Source organism: Bidens hawaiensis, unplaced genomic scaffold (genome assembly GCF_021521415.1).
Source record: "Bidens hawaiensis isolate Kalapana, Puna unplaced genomic scaffold, B.hawaiensis_p1.1 tig00004357_1, whole genome shotgun sequence".
Lineage (NCBI taxonomy): Eukaryota > Viridiplantae > Streptophyta > Magnoliopsida > Asterales > Asteraceae > Bidens > Bidens hawaiensis.
The window spans coordinates 1506286-1528315 of NW_027491262.1; the positions used below are offsets into that span (position 1 = coordinate 1506286).

General features: G+C 41.8%; 2 protein-coding genes across 2 annotated transcripts; one reads left to right on the plus strand and one right to left on the minus strand.

The window, feature by feature from the left end:
• The first annotated feature begins 1196 nt into the window (after positions 1-1196).
• Positions 1197-17269, plus strand: LOC143626390 (calcium-transporting ATPase 2, plasma membrane-type-like). The gene is made up of 8 exons (XM_077096504.1): positions 1197-1373; positions 3268-3322; positions 3892-5545; positions 5768-5828; positions 6263-6421; positions 6509-6680; positions 16604-16902; positions 17003-17269. Exons 1-8 carry the CDS (start codon positions 1197-1199, stop codon positions 17267-17269), a joined length of 2844 nt encoding a protein of 947 aa, XP_076952619.1.
• A 1600-nt stretch (positions 17270-18869) lies between these two features.
• On the minus strand, positions 18870-21203 carry LOC143626391 (cyclin-D5-1-like). The gene is made up of 5 exons (XM_077096505.1): positions 20949-21203; positions 20521-20607; positions 19371-19665; positions 19158-19291; positions 18870-19069 (listed from the first exon to the last, which is right to left on the minus strand). The coding sequence occupies exons 1-5, from the start codon at positions 21201-21203 to the stop codon at positions 18881-18883; spliced, it is 960 nt and encodes a 319-aa protein (XP_076952620.1). The 3' UTR covers positions 18870-18880.
• Between the last annotated feature and the right edge of the window lie 827 nt (positions 21204-22030).

The window sequence follows — 22030 nt, forward strand, 5'->3', positions numbered from 1 at the left end:
TTCGTTAAAAAGCTCGATTGAGCCGAGCTTAATCGAGCATGAGCCCGATCTTGAGCCTAAAAGTAAGTTCATTTAATAAACGAATCTGTGCCCGAGCTTCACTTATCGAGCTCGAGCCGGCTCGCGAGCCTAAACGAGCCTATAATTTATATGATTTTTAAAAAAATATATTTAATAATTATTAATTAATATATATAATGTTATAAAAAAATAAATAAAAATAACTAATAATATATATTATTTTATACATAAAATTATAATAGAAAAAAAATATAAAAATAGTTATAATTATATAAAAATAATTAATAAATTGTAAACGAGTCGAGCCATAGCCGAGCTCGAGCTTTGAAAATAAAGCTCGAAACGAGCCGAGCTCGAGCCTAGTCGAGTTCGGGCTCGGCTCGTTTCCTCCCCTAATTGTGAGAGGTAGCACCCGCTACCCCTCAACTTCTCCCGCGAAGTGGAATTTGTTTTTCTTTTCTTTTTTTGTTTTTTAAACGTTTTATGTACTAGGTTACCCCTCAAAATATTTTTAAAACCCAAAACCTCACATTTCAAATATTAAAAGCGTAAAATGATTAAAAACCTACTATTTAATTAAAACTTCGAGCCAAACGTGTAACCCAACATATAACGCAAAACCAGATCCGGGACACGCGAAATGCTTAACCAGGCACATGTACAAGCAAAACATGTTTGCCGATACGCGCAAAACTGGTAACGCGGTTCCTAGCCCCGGTACGAGCGAAGAGTGAAACCGGGTGCCCCATGCCCGTACTGGTGAAATGGGTTAAAAGTTTTTTTTTTCTTAATGTGTGGTTAAAAAATTTATATGTTACCTCAAACAAAATGTTCTAGATCCGTCATTGCTGCCAACAACCAAGTAAGTTATGAACACAAACATGACCTGTTTAACATCCCGCACAATAAAAAAATAATATTATTAGTTATTATTTGAAGTCATGCATGCACGAAGAAAATTACCCGGTCATTCCGTTTCCATGACAATCGGATCACTCTCTGCACTCTGTTTGTTTTCTCACCTTCAACAACCAAATCACAACTTTTTACACGTTTCAATTTCTCAAAGCTTGCAGATGAAGACCAAACGAATGGTTACCGTAACCGTTAACGGTTCAATTCGGCTCATCAGCAACAATTGATCGTACGGATATTAAACAAACAATCGGAAGGAGATGGAGACGTATTTGAATGATAAATTCGGCGAAGTGAAACCGAAGCATTCGTCCGGTGAATCGTTGAAGAGATGGCGGACTCTCTGTGGTGTTGTCAAGAACCCTAAGCGACGGTTTCGGTTCACTGCTAATATGGCCAAGCGCGATGAGGCTGCCGCCATGCGTCGGGCCAATCAGGTTCGGTTTGAGGCATTTTCGCAAACACTTGGTGGCCGTTATGAAAAAAGTTAAAAACATTCATACAAATTATTATCATTTAAATATATTTAAATAGTTATTAATAATGCATAAATAAAGTAATGCATGAAGGAATTAATAAACAGCAAATAGGCTGACTAGCTGGCTCGAGCTTTAGAGGTAGAGTTGTACTCGAGCTCTAGTGCTTTAAGTTAAAAAGAGTAGAGTTTAAGCTCTCTTAAGTTAAAACAAGCCGACCGTGAGCCTTACGGAACTCAGTTGGCTTGACTTGTTTTTTACTTTTTTATTTACGCACTTTCACAAACACCTGGTGACTGTTGTGAAAAAAAGTTCAAGAACGTAACCAGGGGCGGACCCACATAGTGTGGATCGGGGTCCCGGGACACCAATGTTTTTTAAAAATTTATTAGAAGCGGTATATTAAATTTTTTGAGGACCCCATAAGATTTAATACTTGGAACCCATACTATTAATGTTGATGTGGTCTGGTGGAAAGTCCCTTGTTTTATCTTTGAAAGGTCATGGGTTCAAGTCTTACAAGGCTCAGTTTTTGGTTTTTTGTGTTAATTTTTAGTGTTAATCAATCATTTGATTGCTAATGTTGCAATGATAACTTTGGAAACATTCAAACACCTCTAAAATACATATCATTGTTTTCAACTTTATGCATGGTTTTCTTTAGAAACATTCAAACACTTTAAAATATCAGTTTTATTTTTCACTAGTTTAAGTTAATGGTTTTCAACACATGCTTATGAAAGGGTGGATCTAGGTTCTATCTCAAAAATGTTTAAGAAAGGGAAAACAAAGTGTTTATGTGTCAACCCGACCCATTTTGACCCGTTCAGGTAGTGATGATTGAAAAGAAAGTTTTATTATGATATTGTTTTTTATTATGTTCTTCGCCTCGACCAGACCTGAACAACGACCGACCCGAAAAATTTGAACACCGAAAATATGGGACCCCATTGGCAAAAAATCCTGGGTCCGCCACTGAACGTAACGAACGATCTCACAGTGCTTCACATATCGAGCTCGAGCATGTTGGCGAGGCTAGACGAGCTTTTTATTTATATAGTTTTTATTAATAGATGTATATAGTAACTATCGGTATGTATAATTATGATATAAATAGTTAAGTAATACATAGAGTTTTATATATAAAAATTATTATAATATATATTTATAAGGAATTAATAAATAAGTTGAATTGGAGCTTTAGAGATGAGTTCTACTTGATTTTGAGGTCTTTAAGTTAAAAGGAGTAGAGTTCAAGCCCTCTTAAGTTAAAACGAGTCGAGCCAAGCCTGGTCCTCATGGAGTTTGGGCTTGGCTCGACTTGTTTATTATTCACAAATTTTCGCAACACCTAGTGACTGTTGCGGAAAAAGTTGACAACATAGCGTGCTAGCGAGTCTAGACGAACTTTCTATTTATATAGTTTTAATTAATATGTTTGCATAGTATCTATTAGTATGTATACAATTATGATGAAAATAATTAAGTAATATAAAGTGCATTCTATATAAAAATTATTATTATAGGTATATGTAAATATTTATAAAATGCATAAATAAACTAATTAAGGAATTAATAAATAACAAATAAGCAGAGCTCGAGCTTAAGAGGTCGAGTTCTACTCGAGCTTGAGCCCTATAAGTTAAAAGGAGTTGAGTTTGAGCCCTCGTAAGTTAAAGCAAGCCGGACCTGAGTTTTATGGAGCTTGGGCTTGGCTCGACTTTTTTTTTTTACCTTTTTATTCACGCATTTTCACAAGTTACCTGGTGACTGTCATGAAATAAGTTTAGAACAAAACTGAAATTAGGAAATTACACACTAGGTGACTTATGAATTGTAGTTTGACTGATTACAGGAGAAATTGAGGGTGGCAGTGTTGGTTTCAAAGGCTGCATTTCAGTTTCTACAAGGTAGGTTTTGGTACTGATTTAAAGTATTTATGTATCGTATTTCACTGAACCATTCAAGAATCGTTTGCTGGGAAGTTCGTTTGTGTTCGTTTATTTATTAAACGAACGAACATGAACAAAAAAAAGGTTCATTTAGTTAAATGATGTCCTATTCGTTCATTTATGTTCGCGAACGTTTGTTCATTTGAATCTGTCTATTTTTGTTAGTTTTATGAAATTAAGGTATCACCTATTGCAATTTAGTCTAGTTTTATTAATTTAAAGTCCAACAGATTGATGCTTACTTTTACTTTTAGTTGGTATTCGTCAGTTCTGTTCATTTATGTTCGTTCAACTGTGTTCAGTTATGTTCGCTTTTGTTAAACGTTCGTGAACTGTTCGTTTGCACTATTAACGAACAAACATAAACGAACATGCTTTTCTTAACGAACAAAAATGAACAAGAAAATCCTGTTTGTTTCTTTGTTCCTGTTTGATCGTTTATTCGGTAAAAAGGTAAAACGAACGGACATGCGCTAATTGTAGCTTCCTATCACATAATGCCTGTTTTCATGTCAAATCGAGTGCAGGGGCTCAACCAGAAGACTATACAGTACCTGATGAATTCAAAGCTGCTGGTTTTGACATTTGTGCTGAAGAAGTAGGTTGTATTGCTGAAGGCCACGACCCGAAGAGGCTTAAACTCCATGGTGGAGTAGATGGTGTTGCCAAAAAGATCAAAACATCAACAACTGATGGACTTTGTACTGAAAACAACCACGAGCTGACCCGAAGGCAAGAACTTTTTGGACTTAACAAATTTACAGAAGCTGCACAACGCAGCTTTTGGGTGTTTGTTTGGGAAGCCCTTCAAGATATGACCTTAATGGTCCTTGGTGCATGTGCATTTGTCTCTTTGATTGTAGGAATTGCAACCGAAGGTTGGCCCAAAGGAGCTCATGACGGTTTAGGGATCGTGGCGAGTATCTTGTTAGTGGTTTTTGTAACAGCAACGAGTGATTACCGCCAATCTTTGCAGTTTAAAGATTTGGATAAAGAGAAGAAAAAGATATCTATTCAAGTTACACGAAACGCGTACAGGCAAAAGTTATCGATATACGAGTTACTTGTTGGTGATATCGTGCATCTTGTTATTGGTGATCAAGTGCCTGCAGATGGAGTCTTTCTTTCTGGTTTTGCAGTCTCCATTGATGAGTCTAGTTTGACTGGTGAAAGTGAGCCGGTTATGGTGAGTTCTGAGAATCCTTATTTGCTGTCTGGAACCAAGGTCCAAGATGGTTCGTGCAAAATGATGGTTACAGCGGTTGGTATGCGAACCCAATGGGGAAAGTTAATGGCAACTCTTAGTGAAGGTGGAGATGATGAAACACCATTACAGGTTAAGTTAAATGGAGTTGCTACAGTTATTGGAAAAATTGGTCTTTTTTTCGCGATGGTGACGTTTGCAGTACTTGTGCAAAAGTTAGTGGCACGCAAGATCGCAGAACAAACTCACTGGAGTTGGTCGGGTGATGACGCTTTAGAGCTTTTGGAGTATTTTGCAATTGCAGTCACCATTGTTGTTGTTGCAGTACCAGAAGGACTTCCATTAGCTGTCACATTGAGTCTTGCATTTGCCATGAAGAAGATGATGAATGACAAAGCACTCGTTCGCCATCTGGTAGCCTGTGAAACCATGGGGTCTGCAACAACTATATGCAGTGATAAAACTGGGACATTAACCACTAACCGGATGACGGTTGTGGAAGCCTGCATTTGTATGAAAACCATGGATTTAAGCAAACAAGTCGCGACTGAGATATCAGATAATGCGTTAAAGCTTCTGTTACAGTCTATATTCACTAACACAGGGGGCGAAGTTGTAATTAACCAACACGGGTCACGTGAGATACTAGGAACACCAACAGAAACCGCTATTCTAGAATTCGGTTTGTCACTTGGTGGCGATTTCAATTCTGAACGCCAAGCGTGTAAAATTCTTAGAGTCGAGCCATTTAACTCGACAAAGAAACGAATGGGAGTCGTGTTGAAGCTTCCTGAAGGTTCTACAAGAGCTCATTGTAAAGGTGCTTCTGAAATAATATTGGCTGCTTGTGACAAAGTGATTAATACATATGGTGAAGTTGTTAATCTTGATGAGTCATCAGTTAACCATTTAAAACTTGTGATTGATAAATTTGCTAGTAAGGCACTTAGAACATTATGTCTTGCTTATATAGACCTTAAAAATGATGTTTCTGTTGACACGCCGATTCCATCTGACGGGTACACGTGTATTGGAATCGTGGGTATTAAAGATCCCGTTCGTCCAGGTGTCAAGGAATCAGTGGCTCTTTGTCGGGCTGCCGGTATAACTGTCCGTATGGTTACAGGAGATAATATTAATACAGCAAAGGCAATAGCTAAAGAATGTGGAATACTTACAGATGATGGTATTGCTATTGAAGGTCCAGATTTTCGTGAAAAAAGTCTAGATGAATTGTACAGAATAATTCCCAAGATTCAGGTGCATTTTTGTTTTGGTAATTTCTGTATAAATATCATACAGTTCATATTAATATGACAATTTTAACCTTATTTTCGTCAACACTTTTATTTCGTATATGTTCATTTGTAATCTTAAAAGTTCAATTTAACCTATATTTACAACAAAAAAAGGTAATATATTCGAGAAGGGTAAAATGGTAACAAGCTAAAAGTTCATTTCACAAGGGTACTTTTGTTATTTTAAGTTTCGCTTGGGTATATATGATCCAGTTTTGTTTTTTAATGTTCAAGGGTATTTTGGTCATTTTATCTCGTCTTAACAGAAGCAAGTGTTAATACCCAAACTTGTTACAAAACTAAAACCAGATCCTCAAACATGCAACTTTTCGAACGTAGTTCCCAAACCTGTTACTTCAAATATGTAACTAACTCTTACAATTTTGATTCATTAAGGTTATGGCTCGATCATCGCCTCTCGATAAACATACATTAGTGAAACACTTAAGAACAACATTTGGTGAAGTTGTGGCAGTTACTGGTGATGGAACAAATGATGCACCAGCTCTTCATGAAGCAGATATTGGGCTAGCAATGGGCATTGCTGGTACTGAGGTTAGCATACAAGAAACATATCATAAATTACGGTTTTACCCTTCGGATGTAAAACTTGTTCATATTATTGATTGTTACCGGTTTCAGGTAGCTAAAGAAAGTGCAGATGTTATAATCCTAGATGATAATTTCTCCACCATTGTGACCGTTGCCAAATGGGGAAGATCGGTTTACGTTAACATTCAAAAGTTTGTACAGTTTCAGCTCACAGTCAACGTCGTTGCTTTGATAGTCAACTTTACTTCAGCTTGTTTGACAGGTACAAACTTGAAGAAACACTAACCGGACCCCGGACAGATTACTGGTAACCTAGGGGTTGGATAGCTGTTTCCCACGAGGGGTTAGACCCTTGGAAGATGGTTCTTCTGATAACCTGCAAAACAGACACCGTGAGCTCGTCACTGAGAAGGGGGGGGGGTTCCTCCTTGTGACCACCCTCCGGCGTGAGAATCAGACTAGATTGCTCTTTAAATATAAAAGTATATTAAGAGATTGCTAGAGCAGATATCAGGTATATTATGATGATATAAGATAATGTAATGTTGAGATGATCATACCATTTGGGGTATTTATAGCCGAAGGTAGGTTTCCAAGGAGGTATGGCCGGCTGCTACAGTGTTCCTGTTCATCAACAGTAGCCTACGCACGTGCCCTGCTGGTAGTTGGTGGGTAGGCAGCGGCTGATAGTGACCAGGCCTGCTGTGTACTATTCCCTTTCCACCAACTGCCGGCTATGCACGTGGTATGACAGTAGTTGGTGAGTAGGCAGCGGCTAATAGTGATACAGTATAGGAGCATGCTGCTCGCCATACTGTATCAGTGAGCTGTCGTATCTCTGATCAGATCTTTCGCCCATACCTCGTCAGGTACAGTAAAAGATCCTTCAGTATACGGACTGGCTTATTTGGGCGGGAGTATTCCCCCTCCCGCCTCTGTGCGGGATTGCTCCCGGCTTGGCTCATTCCTTCAGGTGACACTGAATGATCGAGAGCTAAGTGCCTTGTGCGTGTAGCCATGCTGCGCGGGTGGCCTTCCCTAATGGCTTGTATCCGAGGCTGCGGGGACAGGCGGAGTCCTTCACCATTGGGAGGCATTTCCTGCGGGACCAGCTTGCGTACTGCGCGTAAGGACGTCACGTCTCTGAGCATGGTTGGTCCTGCGGATCCAGTTGGTCTCTGCGCAGACGTCCCTGTTTAAGGTGACTCTTGCGGGTCCAACTGGGCTCTGCTGGGACCTACCTCTTCAAGTCCCCCCAGTCCAATGTTCTTCTCCTGAGTGTTTAATAAAGTGAGGTGAACTTTTGGACTTGAGCAAAGGGTTTTGAAAAGGGGTTTTGTAAGGTTTTCCATGGGGATTCTTTCCGCGGAAGTCCTTGTCACTTGCAGAAATGCCCGAGTTTCCTGCTTGGTCTTTGGGTATGATGCGGGTAGGTCTGTAACCTCCTCGCAAGTCAGGAGCATTGAGTCCCAGTTGTATGGATTTTCCATGAGGTTTTGGTAGTTTTGAACATAGTGATCAATTATGTTAAGACCACCAATTCCATCCTGGAGCTTCAAACAACGTAGTTCTCGACGTTCCCGCTATGCGGGGATGTTATTTCCGTTTCCGCAAGCATTGCCCAGAAGATCCTTCTTGGTTTCAATTCCCAGCGGAGCGCTAGGTATGTGAAGGGTTTTGCCTTAACACTGTACCTGCGCTCGTCTTACGGTTACTTTACTTCCAAGGTATTCCTGGCGTCAATTCCCTGCGGGTGCTAGGTATGTGAAGGGTTTTGCCTTAACACTGTACCCGCAGCCGTCTTATAGTTACTTGGTTGCCGAGGTACTTGGCTTCAATTCCCTGCGGGTGCTAGGTATGTGAAGGGTTTTGCCTTAACACTGTACCCGCATCCGTCTTTCGGTTACTTGTTCACCAAGGTTTACTTGGCGTCAATTCCCTGCGGGTGCTAGGTATGTGAAGGGTTTTGCCTTTACACTGTACCCGCATCCGTCTTACGGTTACTTATTTGCCAAGGTTCTTGACTTCAATTCCCTGCGGGTGCTAGGTATGTGAAGGGTTCTGCCTTTACACTGTACCCGCATCCGTCTTACGGTTACTTGTTTGCCAAGGGGTAAGGGGTATTTTCCCGCTTACTTTTTAATATTTTCAAATTTTTGAATTTTGAAATTCGAAGAGTTGGTGAAAAGATAAGAACAGTCCAAACCTCTGAAACGTCGTGCGACTGTTTCTTCTGACTGTGTCAGGACGTGCAAGAAGTTATGGTGACGTGACAGAACATGGTCATTCCAGTCGCTTTTTCAGGCGCGTGGGCGCGATTTTTCGGGCGCGTGGCCGCGAAATTACTGGCATACGTCCTTTCAACAGCTGTTGCCAGCTTGGTTTTTGCCACGTGTCATAGTTTCATTGCACATTCGATTTCTCTCTCCTCCGCATTAATTTCACCGCATTAATTGTGATTACTATATAAAGGGGGAGAGGGTTACTTACAATTCACACTTTTCACTCTTCTCTTCATCTTTAAGGCGATTTCCGGCGAATACTCCTTTATTCAATCGAGCATTCTCTCGAAATCGTTCTCTTCTCTCTGCAAGATGTCTTCTCGTGATGCTGAAGCTATAGCTGACGACAGGGGTACTGCTGGCGAGTGCCAATGTGCTCTGCCCGGCGATCAGTACCGGTATGTTGTCAGGAAGTTCATGCTCGATCATCTCGAGCCTGAGTTTCCTGAATCCCACCAGACCGTGTATGATGCCCCCAGAGGCAAGATCGGGGTTTATGCTGCATTTTTTGTCTATGGGAATCTTAGATTCCCGTTGACAAAATTTGTTTACCGTGTCCTTGAGAGGCACGGTGTTCATTTGACCGAGCTGCACCCCATGGCGATCGCCAAGATTCGCCATTTTGAGTGGGTGTGCCGGATTTTGGGCATCGAGCCCCACGTGGACCGCCTGATGACCTTCTATACCTGGAGGTGCATCCAGGGGTGGTACACCTTGACGACCCGTATTAAGGGTCTGAAGATTTGCGACACCGAGCGCAGTCTTCGCGCGTGGAAGCAGGAATTCTTCTATATTTCTGCCCGCGCCATCCCCCTTGCCATGAAGTTTAAAAATGGCCAAGCGATACCGAGCCTTCACGCCCCCAACTACCAGGAGGCGGAATGGTTCTCGAAGATATCCCGGATCCAATCTCCGGTTTACCGGTTTGCGGAGTCCGGTATGGTCATGTTAGGGATGAGCCGGGTGTGGAAGGATGCGTCTCAGGTTCCCATCCTTCTCGAATACGGTTTGAACTCTATTCCCTATGGTATGTCTTGTCTTTCTTTTTTGATACAAGTTTGTCTTCTAACTGTTTCTTTTCTTTCAGAGGGAAATAATTTGGAGTCGCTTCTGTTCCCGCGGGAAACCGACGGTCCCGCGCGGATGGGTACTCGTGCTCTGGACGAGGGCGAGTTGCCCATCCTGGAGCAAACGGCGGATCGTTTTGTGGAGGTCTATCCGCTGGGCCACGAGATCCTGAGCCACCGGCGGCCAGGTAAGGCGATATTCTTTCCTCAATCTCTCAATGCTGTACCCGCTGTTGGAATTCTTGACCTGTCTTCTTCTGAGGAATCCTCAGATGCTCCTCCATTGGTGCGGAAGAAGAAAGCTGCTGTCGGCGGGAAAGGGAAGGAGAAGGCCTCCACGGCTGGTCCGGTGGTTCTATCTGACTCGGAGTCAGATAGTGAAGAGGTGGCGGGGAAGCCCGGTGGTGAGAAGACCACTGTTCCGGAGGCTACGACCGTTACCTCCGGAGAACCAACGAAGACGACGGTGACCGGTACCAAGAGGCCGGCTCCATCGGGTTCCTCCCCGCCCGTCCGTACGTTCAGGGTCAAGAAAACCCGTAAGTACAATGATAATGTCTTTGCAGATTTATTACTTCTTAAATTTAACACTTTCTTCTTTGTGCAGGCGTGGATGTTGACGCATTCCGGGGTGAAGCGCAGGGGAGTACCTCCCCGCCAATGACGGTAGGCTCGGTCAGCCTTCCTGAGGCGTCGACCCAGGCGCCTGCGCCTGCATCCGCTGGTCCAGTTGCTCGTTCCTTTGAGCCAACTGTTCCGGCCGAGATGACGTCACCGCCGGCCGTGAGTGCGATTTTTACAGCATCCTTCACGGAGCCGGCGGTTACTGCTGCTGCTGAGGAGTCGGCGACCGCGGCGGCGACCACAACGGCGACCGCGGCGGCTGCCACCATGCCCGCGCCACCGGCACCTACGGCCGGACCATCAGGTACGCGCGGGGCTTCCCGCCGATCTTTGCCTCCTTTCCGTCTGCCTGACCTGTTGGATGGATTTCCTTTAGGTTCAGGTGATGGGTTTGGCGGCTATCGGCCTGTCATTGACCCTACAGGTGCGTAGGGTTCCTTTCTTTTTCCCTTATGTTTTTTATCATCTTTTCCTTACTGCCTTTGTTTCTTTTGTAGTGTCGGATTCCAATGAAGTGTATGTTCCGCGATGGAACATACGCCGAGGAACAACCCTTCGTACCCCTGTGGAGTGCGTGGACTGGGCTCGCCACGCTGCTCCTCATGGTGCGTTGGGGGAAGCCATGGCTAGCTACCAGGAGGGTAGGCTAACCAATGAGCTTCGGGTTCTTCAAGCCCGGATGCAGCCGCGCGTCGAGCTGCTTTGTCGTGAAAACGACAAGTTGAAAGCAGCTCGCGCCAAGGACGTATCTGAGGCGCGTGCTCTCCGGGAGGAGAACCAACAGCTGGCGGCAGCTGCCGCCGACAAGGAGAAGGCCTTCAAGGCCCTCGAGGTTGAAGTTCAGGCGCGACTCGAGGCCCGCTCCAAGGCTGCCCAAGCTGTGAATGCACAGCTTCGGCTGGCCAGGGAGACTGCGCGAAACGCAACCGAGAGGGCTGCCAAGGCTGAAGCCGTTGCTGAGCCTTTGCGTGTGGAGAATGAGGAGCTCAAGGCCAAATTAGAGGCTCTCCAACGCGCTCATGATGCCTTGGCCATGGAAGATGCCAAGAAACTCCAGGAAATCCTGGACCAGAGGGGGGTGCTTGACCACACCGAGCGGAAACTTAAGGGCGTCGAAGAGGCTGCCGCAAAGGAAGTTTTACTTGCCAACCTTAACAAGAGCGAAGCCGAACGCGCCCATAACGAAGCTCAAGCTGCCCTCCAATGGCTTCTTCGAGAAGCGTTGCCTCAGGTATGTTTAGCTTTATCTTCTCGCTTTTCTTTTGTAAGAAAAGGTTCTAATACTTGTATTTTTTCTTTGTAGGTTGTGCGTCAGGTCTTTTCAGAGACCTCTTACGATGATGCTATGACCGCAGCCCTCAACGCTTCTCATGAGGATGGGGAAAAGGCCGGCTTCCTGCTTGGTCTAGGGTTTGTTGAGAAAGGCGTCCCGTCTTCCAACTTCCCTTTGTTCAATGTGGATACCGAAGCCATTTATGACCAAGCATTGAACCAATACGCCGCCTTCCCGCATCCAGTGGTGGAAAAGGTGGACGAAGTAGCTGCTGCTGATGATGGGTTAGCTGTCCTCAAAGCGTTCCTCGAACCACCCCGTTCTTCTGACGGAGCGGGTCCAAGTGGAAGCGGCCCTGAAGCTTGATCCTGAAGATCCCTTCCCATTGCTAAGATAGACTTGTATAGTTTTATTCTTTTAGGCGGGTAGTTACCCGGCCATTCTTGTAATATATTCTTGAAATATTAATCTTTTTGCGTATAAGATTGTTATTTCCTTCTTTGGGTTCCTTGCTTTATAAACTTATGACTTGCATACTTAGTTTAAATTAGCAATTTTCCAAGTGTTTAGAATAAGAACCTTTGAACGTGGTTGATAATGGGTTAAAGTTTCGCTTCCTCCTTCGTGATTGTGCGGGTATAACCGTCACTTGCACTTGGTAGGATGGCTAAACTTTAACTTTTATCTGACCTGCGTGTAGGTTTTCCTTTTCGAAATTTCTAAGGCATTAAGATAAGTTAACCTTTGAACGTGGTTGATAACAGGAAGTCTTGCTTCCTCTTTCGTGATTGTGCGGGTAGAACCGTCACTTGCACTTAGTAGGATGGCAAAACTTTACCCTTATCTGACCTGCGTGTAGGTTTTTCTCACCTTTTGAGGATAAGTTAACCTTTGAACGTGGTTGATAATAGGTGTGAAGTTTTGCTTCCTCTTTCGTGATTGTGCGGGTAGAACCGTCACTTGCACTTAGTAGGATGGCAAAACTTTACCCTTATCTGACCTGCGTGTAGGTTTTCCTCATCCTATGAGGATAAGTTAACCTTTGAACGTGGTTGATAATAGGTGTGAAGTTTTGCTTCCTCTTTCGTGATTGTGCGGGTAGAACCGTCACTTGCACTTAGTAGGATGGCAAAACTTTACCCTTATCTGACCTGCGTGTAGGTTTTCCTTATCCTTTTTAAGAATTTTGTTTTGAACCGTTCGACGCGCAGTTGTCGATAGGTTAGTGTTCGGTTTCCTTTCATGATTCATGCGGATAGACTGGCACTTTCATTTAATAGGATAATTGAACTCTTCCCCTTCAACCGGCCTGCGTGAAGGTTTGTCAAGTTATTGGGTTCGTGCGGGTAGGACCGCCTTCCCACGCAACGACTTCACGTAATGTGAACGCCGTCGCCAGTGTTGCATAGTTTAACCGTTCGACGCGCGGTTGTTGATAGGTTATTATTCAGTTTCCTTTAATGATTCATGCGGATAGACCGGCACTTTCATTTTTGGGTGCTGAACTTTTTCCCAAACTGACGTGCGTGAAGGTTTGTCACGTTATTGGGTTCGTGCGGGTAGGACCGCCTTCCCATGCAATGACTTCACGTAATTATGCGGTGAAAACCGGCATATTAGTGTTCAAAAAAGTATGAATGTAAAATCATCACCTTCGATGTTCTTAAAGAGAATCATTTCCATTAGAAGTGGCTCTTGGCCTTTTCTTTACAAGTTGGAATTGATTTACATGCAGACTGTGTAAATGAGCTCCCTTCCATGTTGGGATGGGAGTGCCATCGAGCCGATACGCACCTGGTTCGGGATCTCGTTCTTTACGCAGCATGTAGTCTCGATTTTGAAGCTGGAATTGATTCGTGTCTTCCCCAGCTGAGGTTCTATACGCACCCGCCTGCTCAGCCTTTATTGTGCCACGAGGTGCGCGAGCGTCCCATCTCTGACAAATGCTTCGACCATGTCCTTTACGTCTATGCATTCTTCAGTGTTGTGGCCTTTTGTCTTGTGGAAGTCACAATATTTGCTCCGATCAGCATCGTGACGATGTCGGATTATTGGAGGCTTTGGCCATGGGAGCTCTTCAGTGGCGAATATTTCAGTGACGCTTTTGGTGAGTGGCGTCCATCTGGAGTTCCGGTGCGACTGTACCTTATCCCTTCCGCCCACTCGATGTTGCAAGCCGGATGAGGTGTCAAAGTTTACCCTTGACTGCCGAATGCCTAGCTTCCGTTTTTTATTTAGTCTGGCGGTGAGGACGTTGTCTTCTCTCGTCTTCTGAGTGTAGAGGTTTGTGCTCTGTGGGAGATCTCTACCCAGTTGCTTCTCTGTTTCCGCATAGCGTTTTGCTGCTGTCATGATGCCATCCCATGTGGATGGCATGCCATCTTTACCCGTTAGGGTGCGGATGAGCTCTGGGTCATGTGCGCCCTGGATGAAGGGAGCGCGAACAAGATCTTCGCTGATATTGCCCAAACTTAGCTTCTTTGAGTTGAAGCGAGTGATGAAGTTTGGCAGAGATTCATCTTCCTCTCGTATGCATTTGAGGATTGTCCATTGCTCCTCGGTATACTTCTGTTACTGGCTGAAGTGTTGGCTAAACTTCTGCTGGAAGTCTGCCCAGTCGTAGATGTGGTTGACCGGTAGGCGATCAAACCAAGCTCTAGCAGCCCCCACCAGCGTCATTTGGAACATGTAACACCACGTGGGTTCCGTCCAATTGCTGACGGTTGCCCCCGCTATGAACCTGTTCAAATGATCGTCTGGATCAGATATACCGTCATATGTGCCTATGTTAGGCATTTGTTTGGCACTCTTTGGGGCGATTGCTTCCGCAATGTCCCTTGCAAACTTGGACATTCCTGCATTTGCAACGTTTGGTCTGAACGTTTTGGAGAAGTCTCGTGGACTTCCACCTGTGCTTTTTGGTTTGAAGGCTTGTCCAAAATGCCTTTTCGGTTGGGATTCCGTCTCCTTACGCTTCCCTTTTGCCCTATGGCGAGGGTTCGCGTCGGAGTCGGATTCCTCCGAGTCATCCTCCCAGTACTCGAATTCGTCGGCCTGTTGCACGGAACGCAAGCGTTCGTCCAACTCAGCCTGGAATTCCTTTTGTCGTGCCTCCGCCCATGCCTTAACTTCATCGAGAGTCTGGCGGGGGAGTCTTCGTTTCTCAAACTGGGTATCGGTGGATCCCAGTAAGCGATCATTTACTGCACTTGCCCCAGCTCTGGTAAGTGGGGTAGTGTTCGTAAAATTTACTTCACTTGCCCCGGCTTCGGTAGCCGGGGTAGTGTTCGTAAAAACTGTGTTGCCGGTATTCCCCCTAGTAGCTGGGGTTGTGGTTACCGGAATTTCTCTAACCATCTTTGTAGAAGTTTGAAAAAACTGGAGAAAAATAAAGTTCTAGCTTTATGCACGGATGGCGCCAATGAAGAAACACTAACCGGACCCCGGACAGATTACTGGTAACCTGGGGGTTGGATAGCTGTTTCCCACGAGGGGTTAGACCCTTGGAAGATGGTTCTTCTGATAACCTGCAAAACAGACACCGTGAGCTCGTCACTGAGAAGGGGGGGGTTCCTCCTTGTGACCACCCTCCGGCGTGAGAATCAGACTAGATTGCTCTTTAAATATAAAAGTATATTAAGAGATTGCTAGAGCAGATATCAGGTATATTATGATGATATAAGATAATGTAATGTTGAGATGATCATACCATTTGGGGTATTTATAGCCGAAGGTAGGTTTCCAAGGAGGTATGGCCGGCTGCTACAGTGTTCCTGTTCATCAACAGTAGCCTACGCACGTGCCCTGCTGGTAGTTGGTGGGTAGGCAGCGGCTGATAGTGACCAGGCCTGCTGTGTACTATTCCCTTTCCACCAACTGCCGGCTATGCACGTGGTATGACAGTAGTTGGTGAGTAGGCAGCGGCTAATAGTGATACAGTATAGGAGCATGCTGCTCGCCATACTGTATCAGTGAGCTGTCGTATCTCTGATCAGATCTTTCGCCCATACCTCGTCAGGTACAGTAAAAGATCCTTCAGTATACGGACTGGCTTATTTGGGCGGGAGTATTCCCCCTCCCGCCTCTGTGCGGGATTGCTCCCGGCTTGGCTCATTCCTTCAGGTGACACTGAATGATCGAGAGCTAAGTGCCTTGTGCGTGTAGCCATGCTGCGCGGGTGGCCTTCCCTAATGGCTTGTATCCGAGGCTGCGGGGACAGGCGGAGTCCTTCACCATTGGGAGGCATTTCCTGCGGGACCAGCTTGCGTACTGCGCGTAAGGACGTCACGTCTCTGAGCATGGTTGGTCCTGCGGATCCAGTTGGTCTCTGCGCAGACGTCCCTGTTTAAGGTGAGTCTTGCGGGTCCAACTGGGCTCTGCTGTGACCTACCTCTTCAAAACTCTAATTAATCAAGAAGAAAACATAAAGTTTTGAAAGGTTGCAAGAAGAAAAAACACTGTAAAAAAACGAAACCTTGAAGCAGATTTGACAGCTTGTATGTTTGCGCTTCGATAACTTGGACATTATCACGCACAACTAGCTTTTGAATAAAATTTACATCGAAACGTAGATAAAAAGAAGCACGTCGCAGCTGTATTTTTTGAATTATATGAAACATCTTTTTTAAAAGTTATAAAGAGAATAACTAAAAGTTATGAGCAGGCCACATGTCAAAATTTGGATGGTTAAAAAAGAATAAAAAGAAAACATATGGAAAAGTATAGGGTTAAAACTTAAAACAGTAATTCTACTTGAAGTTGACGGATATTGTAACTTAATTTATATTTGAATTCACGGCCAAACTCACGCTCATAGCACTTGTAAACTTTGATATGACAAAGTGAACAGTGTTTTTTGTGAGTAACTAAACAACCAACATGACATTTTGCTATACATAACTGTCATTTTTCGTGTTTTAAAACATTACTATTACCTTAGGAAGTGCTCCATTGACCGCGGTCCAACTCTTGTGGGTGAACATGATCATGGATACATTGGGAGCCCTCGCATTAGCAACCGAACCTCCAAACGATGAACTAATGAAAAGACCACCAGTTGGAAGAACCGGAAACTTTATTAGCAATGCAATGTGGCGAAACATATTGGGACAATCTTTATACCAGTTCTTAATAATATGGTTACTTCAATCAAAAGGAAAATCATTCTTCGGTCTTCGTGGAGACGATTCTGATTTGATCCTTAATACCCTCATTTTCAATGCCTTTGTCTTCTGTCAGGTATGTTACATTCTAAACATTATTATGAAATTTGACAATGTTATAATGTTATATGCAAAATGTGATCAAGAACTTATATTGGGTTGATAATATTATGCAGCTTTTTAATGAGATTAATTCTAGAGAAATGGAGAAAGAAGATGTGGTAGATGGAATATGGGATAATAATGTGTTCGTAAGTGTTATCTTGGCGACATTTATTTTTCAGGTGATAATAGTCGAGTATCTAGGCACGTTTGCGAATACATCACCGCTAACCATCGTGCAATGGTTCTTTAGCATTGTTATCGGGTATTTAAGCATGCCGATTGCGGTTTACTTGAAGAGGATTCCTCTTTTGTTTTCACAGAAAGATTTGGTTCTTTAGGCTTTTTAGAAGAGTGTTAAGTGTAGATTAATTACTAGGTAGAGAATGTGCATTTAAGAAGGCTGGGTTAGTTGTGTAGTTACTCATTTTACTAATGATTTTACAGAGTAGGGAGTCTCATGTGAATTTTTTTTTACTTTTGGATGAAATGGCATGTAAAGTTCTTCTTTTTAGATTCTTAATCAAATGCCATATTGATTATGCTTGGCACTCTTAATTGAGTAATTTAAGAGTGTGATCGATAAACAGAACGCCCCATTTTATTTATTCATGTCAAACACGTCTAACCAATGTTGTAAAATAGGTTTACAAAGCCGAGTAATCCCCGAGTACTCGTTACAAGGTATGTCGCCGAGACGAGTTTCTTTAATTCCGCCTAGTTACTAAAAATCGATCAAAGGTTTTCAACCTCAGCCAGAATCACATCTTATCGGTGAACTTGGGCCGAATTTGACTAAATAAAATAAAATATAATTCGTATTTCAATAATGATTAGCATTTTTAGAATATTTTATTATTTAAAAATGTGTTTCACTTATTTTGTTGATATTTACCTATTTTGTTATAAATATTAGTAAACTTGTGATATTTGACATATATATAATATCGAAAAATTAATTTTCTTTATATTTACCATGTCCGAGTACTCTCCAAGTGCTCTGAGCACCCCCAACTCCCCTGTCGGCCGCCTAGGGTCCGCGTAGCGACGTTTGAAACCTTGCGTCTAACACAGATAAAGTCTCGCAACCCAATCATGGCTGTTTAGCTCAGTTAAATGGGTTGAAAGGTTGTAACGAAGTTGTAAACGTGTTAATTAGGCTGGTGGGTTGTAATAAATGGGGTTAAAAAGGATTGTTAATGGGTTGGCGGGTCGATTTGTAAAATTAAATGGTTAAACATGTCAAATCAAACACGACTCGTTTAATTAAATAGTTTAAAATGTCATTCTAAACATAGCTTGAAGCAATTATTTGTATCCTGTCTATTACATATAAACATATAATCCATCATGAAATAACAATCAAAGTACAATTATTTATAGTGTTTAGTCTTTTCATTTCATTGTTACATCAAATAAAATAATAAAAACATTGAAAAGAGACTGATTCCACTTAGCATAAAGAAAGACAGTCAATGCAATGCAGTCACAAACAAACCAAAACCATTTCACTTTCACAGTCCATCACTCCATTATTTGATCAACTTTGGCCACAAAACAGATGCATCTAATCATCACATCAAATCAAATAATATAACACTCTCCATTCCCCACAATCCCCCAATGCCCTTTGAAGGTCAGCATCCAAAGCCCTCTCATTTTCATAAAAAGAAACTTGACAAGTGTTTCTTCAACAGTAACATGTACACAGAAACATGACAATCTTTATCCAGACCTAAAGCTTTAAAGGGCATTGAAAAAGTGAAAGAAAAACTCCAAATTTAACAATCTTTTACTGACACATCTTTGGCCACTTTTTACTGTATGTTAAACTTTACCATCCATCTTTCATCATACCATATGTTGGTAGATTAGTATCCCGAAAACTCAATCTTATTCGGTTAAGATCACGCGATCAAACCAATCAACAAACCACTTGTTTAACCAAAACGCTACTGCAATCGCCTACTAATCTTCTGCAAAGGGCATTTTTGTTCGAATCCCGTGTATGTAAGCTTCCTTTTGATCCCAATGTTGGAAGACCGGTTCCAAGTTAATAAATCAAAGGAATTGAACTCGGGTGTCTTGTTCTTTTTAGTCTCGATTTTCTTTAAAAGATCGTAGCAATGATGTATGCGTTCCTGTTTCCGAAAGACGATTAAAATGTCAAAACTAAAAACTAAACTAAAAACACAAAAAGATTGGAAAAAGTTGGTTAAAAACACTTGCTTTTTCAAGAGAGTGAAGTGATGACACTACACCGATCTTGAACTCCAACGTGTTTCTCGTTAACTGATCGTCACACGCTAATAACACTGCTGCTATTGCAACAACAGATGGCCTATGATCCATCAAATTAACCTCTGTTTAAACGGAAAAAAACTCGGCTTTATTAACAATTTCAAAACTTTAACAAGCTTAAAGATTAAAACTTGAAAGCACCTTTCGAGAAATCAAGAATGAGTTCGATAGCTTTGGAAACAAGAAGCTCGTTACAGTCACATTCATCCCAAATCTTGGAGAAGAAATGGTGTAAATACGCAAACGGAGTGATGCAACATAATTTCCATTCTAAAGTTGCTAAAACCATCAACTCCATTCTTTGAATCACACTGCTTTCGAAGTTGTATCCTTGCGCTTTGTAGTGAGACAACGACGGTACAGCTTGTTCCTCCATTTTGGCCGCCAGAGATAAGCATGCGATTCCAAGCAATTGTATAGCCCATTCTTTCCCATTCTATTAATCATAAACACTTAATCATAATTAACCAGACCAGGGGCAAAGGTTAGCGAGGGCCTGGGCCCCTGCTTTTTTGCACAGTGGTGTGAATTTACTTTTTTTCGCCCAAAATTTTTTTAACGTAGTTTAAATTTACCCGTTTTTTACTTAAAATATGAGCCCCCCACCCCACCCCGCACGTATATGAATTTTTTAATACAATTTGAGTCCCCCCCCACCCCAACGAACTCATCCAACCTTCGCCACTGAACCATACTATAATTTTCATGTAAAATTTGATAGAAATCTGATAGCTGAATCTTGTTCTAACCATACAAATAATGGTTGTGCACGAGGGGGTTTGGTTCGGTTCAGTTTCTAGCCTCGACTGAACCAAAACCGAAGTGTGCAGGGTTATTGTACAATTAAACCAACTAGTTACGGTTTGATTAATTTGGTTATGCCACACACCAAAATTCGAAACATGATTTTCGGGTAAATGGTAATGACTTAACTGAACCATCAGTTAATTGTTTTGTTCATTTTAAGCCTCGACTGAACCAAAGCCAAAGCGTTCGGTTATTGGACAATTTAACCGATCAACCAAAACCAAACTATAAATTTTTGGTTAATCGGTAATAACTTAACTGAACCATCGGTTAACTGTTTAGTTCATTTTGAGCCTCAACCGAACCAAAACCGAACATCTTCAGTTATTAAACATTTCAACCTTTCCTTTCTGGTTCCAGCTACCGTTCAGTTAATTCGGGTACGGCACACACCAAAACCGAACCATAATTTTCAGTTAACCAGTTACCGCTTAACCGAACCATCAGTTCATTTTTTTATTACCAAAAAAAAAAAAATACTTACATCAATAAGTCTTCTGGAATTAAAAAGATCAAAATAGGTTAGAGACAGATACGCCGTACGAAAATGAAACCCTAACACTTCTCTTGTCTGCAGTCAAATCCAACAAATAATATTAATAATAATAATAATAATGGAAACCCAAAACCCTAACAAAGCTTAAAGAATTAGGGATTTATATACAGGGTAGAATACAGTACAAATAAAATTAAACTACTAAACACACAAATAACAATAAAAAATAATATAGTTTTATAGTTTTAAACTAGAATAATTATGTTATAAAAAATTATATAAGATAATAATAATTATTTTAGTTCAAAAATAATGGTAATTATATTCTAAAATATAATATAATGACTTTATTTAAAAAGTTATATACTTATGCGTACAATAAGCACGATAAAAGTCATTTATATTCGGGTACGTACGGTAAAAATCCAATTAATAGCGTGTAACCGAGCGTATTTGAACCGATTATCGTCGCAGGCGTAATCGCTGGATTGAGCAGCTTCTCGTTGGATCAACGATCGGATGAAGTGATCGTTGTCTTCTGAACTGGATTTGAGTTGGGTGGTTAAGGTTAATGATGACGATGATGATATAATATTATTATTAATATCATCCTCCTCTTCACATAAGAGACTGGGTAGAGAGAATGTGGTGGTGTGATCAGGATCATCCATATTATTATGGAGATCTTGTGATGAACTGGCGCCAAATTGGGTGGTTTCAGTGCTGCCGCCAAATGTTGTTGGTTGTGACTTATATGTATAGAAAGATACGATCTTATGATCTCGGGTTTGAAACCAGAAGTAGGTTTGCTCGCTTTTAGTTGTTTGTGGGTGAATCATGTATGGAGTATTAAAATAAGTATGGATCACATATTACTATTAGGGGGTGTTTGGGTTTGTTTATTTTCACCGACTTATACCTTATTAACTTTTAGAAAATGAATGAGGTGTTTGGGATTGCTTTTTATGTGAGAGAGAAAAGTTATTAAGTTACACTTTTGTAACTTATTAACCTAATAAAAAGTTATAAGAAAGTAAAATAAGGAATCCCAAACACCTCTTTAGTAGTACTCACTTAGTATTCTAAGGTTATTTTAAATGATGTGGAAAAAGCCTGTGAAATTTAGATTATTAGTTTGTTATATGCTTTACTTATATAGTTTGTTTTTTTACCTAATAAGTAGGAGTATTGAAACTTGGAAGAGATCAAATGCAGTGTTAAGGGTGTAAGAGTGTAACTAAGCTTAGTCGAGCTTGAGGTAGTTTAAGTTTGAGTTTGGCTCGTGAGTGTTTTTTTAAACATGAATTCATCGGCTTATTTCAAGTTGTATTTCTAAAGCTCGAGCTCGGCTTGTGTGTAGTTTTTCAAGTTTGAGCTCATTTCAGTTGGGGTCGATTCATCTATCTATTTATTAATTATTTTAATTATATTTAAACTTATTATTTTATGGATTTAGTTATAATTTTTAAATATAGCATCATCTATATTATCTAATTAT